Source organism: Sinocyclocheilus anshuiensis, unplaced genomic scaffold (assembly GCF_001515605.1).
Source record: "Sinocyclocheilus anshuiensis isolate Anshui unplaced genomic scaffold, SAMN03320099.WGS_v1.1 C32560461, whole genome shotgun sequence".
Taxonomy (NCBI): Eukaryota; Metazoa; Chordata; class Actinopteri; order Cypriniformes; family Cyprinidae; genus Sinocyclocheilus; species Sinocyclocheilus anshuiensis.
Genome location: NW_015617948.1, coordinates 1 through 1,119, shown reverse-complemented (window position 1 = coordinate 1,119; position 1,119 = coordinate 1). Strand labels below are relative to the sequence as shown.

General features: G+C 38.9%; 1 protein-coding gene across 1 annotated transcript; it reads right to left on the bottom strand.

Moving 5' to 3' along the window:
• Positions 1-239: 239 nt before the first annotated feature.
• On the bottom strand, positions 240-1,113 carry LOC107682760 (very long-chain specific acyl-CoA dehydrogenase, mitochondrial-like). The gene is made up of 4 exons (XM_016478909.1): positions 1,036-1,113; positions 842-914; positions 604-676; positions 240-336 (listed from the first exon to the last, which is right to left on the bottom strand). The coding sequence occupies exons 1-4, from the start codon at positions 1,068-1,070 to the stop codon at positions 260-262; spliced, it is 258 nt and encodes an 85-aa protein (XP_016334395.1). The 5' UTR covers positions 1,071-1,113; the 3' UTR covers positions 240-259.
• Between the last annotated feature and the right edge of the window lie 6 nt (positions 1,114-1,119).

The following is a 1,119-nucleotide window of genomic DNA, read 5'->3' as shown; positions in this document are numbered from 1 at the left end:
AATATAACTCCAACTGGATTCGTCTGAAAGAAGAAAGTCATATAACACCTAGGATGCTTTGAGGGCGAGTAATTAAATTCAATTTTCATTTTTGGGTGAACTAACCCTTTAAGCTGCATGATTTGAGGTAACCTTTACATCCTTAGTACAAACAGTGTCAAAGTTGAACACTTTGAGTTAGGGTTTTTTTCTTTAAAAAACACCTTACCCTGAGTATGAGCAGTTGTAAAGGTTATGCAAATTAATACATGTATATAACCTACCTGGACAAGACCACAACCATGGCGTACAGATCAATGGCACAGTCTGCAACTCGCTTCAGAACAAATTGTTCATCTAAAAAGCCACATGTACAGAATCACTCAATCACAATGAGAAAAGTTCAAGCCACATGCTCATATGGACACCTGACAAAAGCATTTGTCACAATATTTAGCTGTAATATGGAAAATATGTCAAGTGAAAGCAAAAAAAGTTGAAACCAGGAAGAATTAGCATGCAAAACACATACACACAAAAATCAGCAGCAAATTGCCAACGCAGACTAAAGCAAATAATATAATCTAGCAAGATCTAGCAGCACTATGCAAACACATCACTCACCAATGATTCTCTTTCCATGTTTCAGGAGAAGCTCTTCAATAACAGCTCCAAACTGCTCGATGGCTTTAACAGTCTTTAAGAGGGAAAAAATAATAATTTAGCCCTGCGATCTACGTCTTATTTAGGCTTTGGTGTTCTTGCTGGTATCCTGGCTATTTCTTATGAGTAAATATCATTCCAGCATTGGATGAACATCATCTCAGTGTTGTCCAAGCACTATGGCTTTGCTTTAATTTACCAATTCTCCACTGTGGTTAAGCTCTGGATGGACCGTTCCCTGCAACGTCAGTCCTGTCCCCAAGCCTGCCTTCCTGTCAGAGACAGAGAGATAAAGACAGACATATTGCAGGTTTATCAAGTTGATGCAAAGTACATGATGACAATGCAAAACAAAATGTCTTGCGAGTGTTTTTAGAGATACGAAGGTCTAACCTCTTGGCTCGCTTTGTGATTTCACTCGCCAACATCCCAGCATTACCAAAAGGGTTCTTTAGAGCTTTCTGCAAGCTCTTTAGC

What these genes read in the sequence shown, in the direction of transcription:
- LOC107682760 (XM_016478909.1), bottom strand. Translation starts at nt 1,070, where the DNA reads ATGTTGGCGAGTGAAATCACAAAGCGAGCCAAGAG. An exon ending in ATCACAAAGCGAGCCAAGAG is followed by an intron (nt 915 to 1,035) that starts GTTAGACCTTCG and finishes TGTCTCTGACAG; the next exon opens with GAAGGCAGGCTTGGGGACAG. An exon ending in ACATGGAAAGAGAATCATTG is followed by an intron (nt 337 to 603) that starts GTGAGTGATGTG and finishes GTGGCTTTTTAG; the next exon opens with ATGAACAATTTGTTCTGAAG.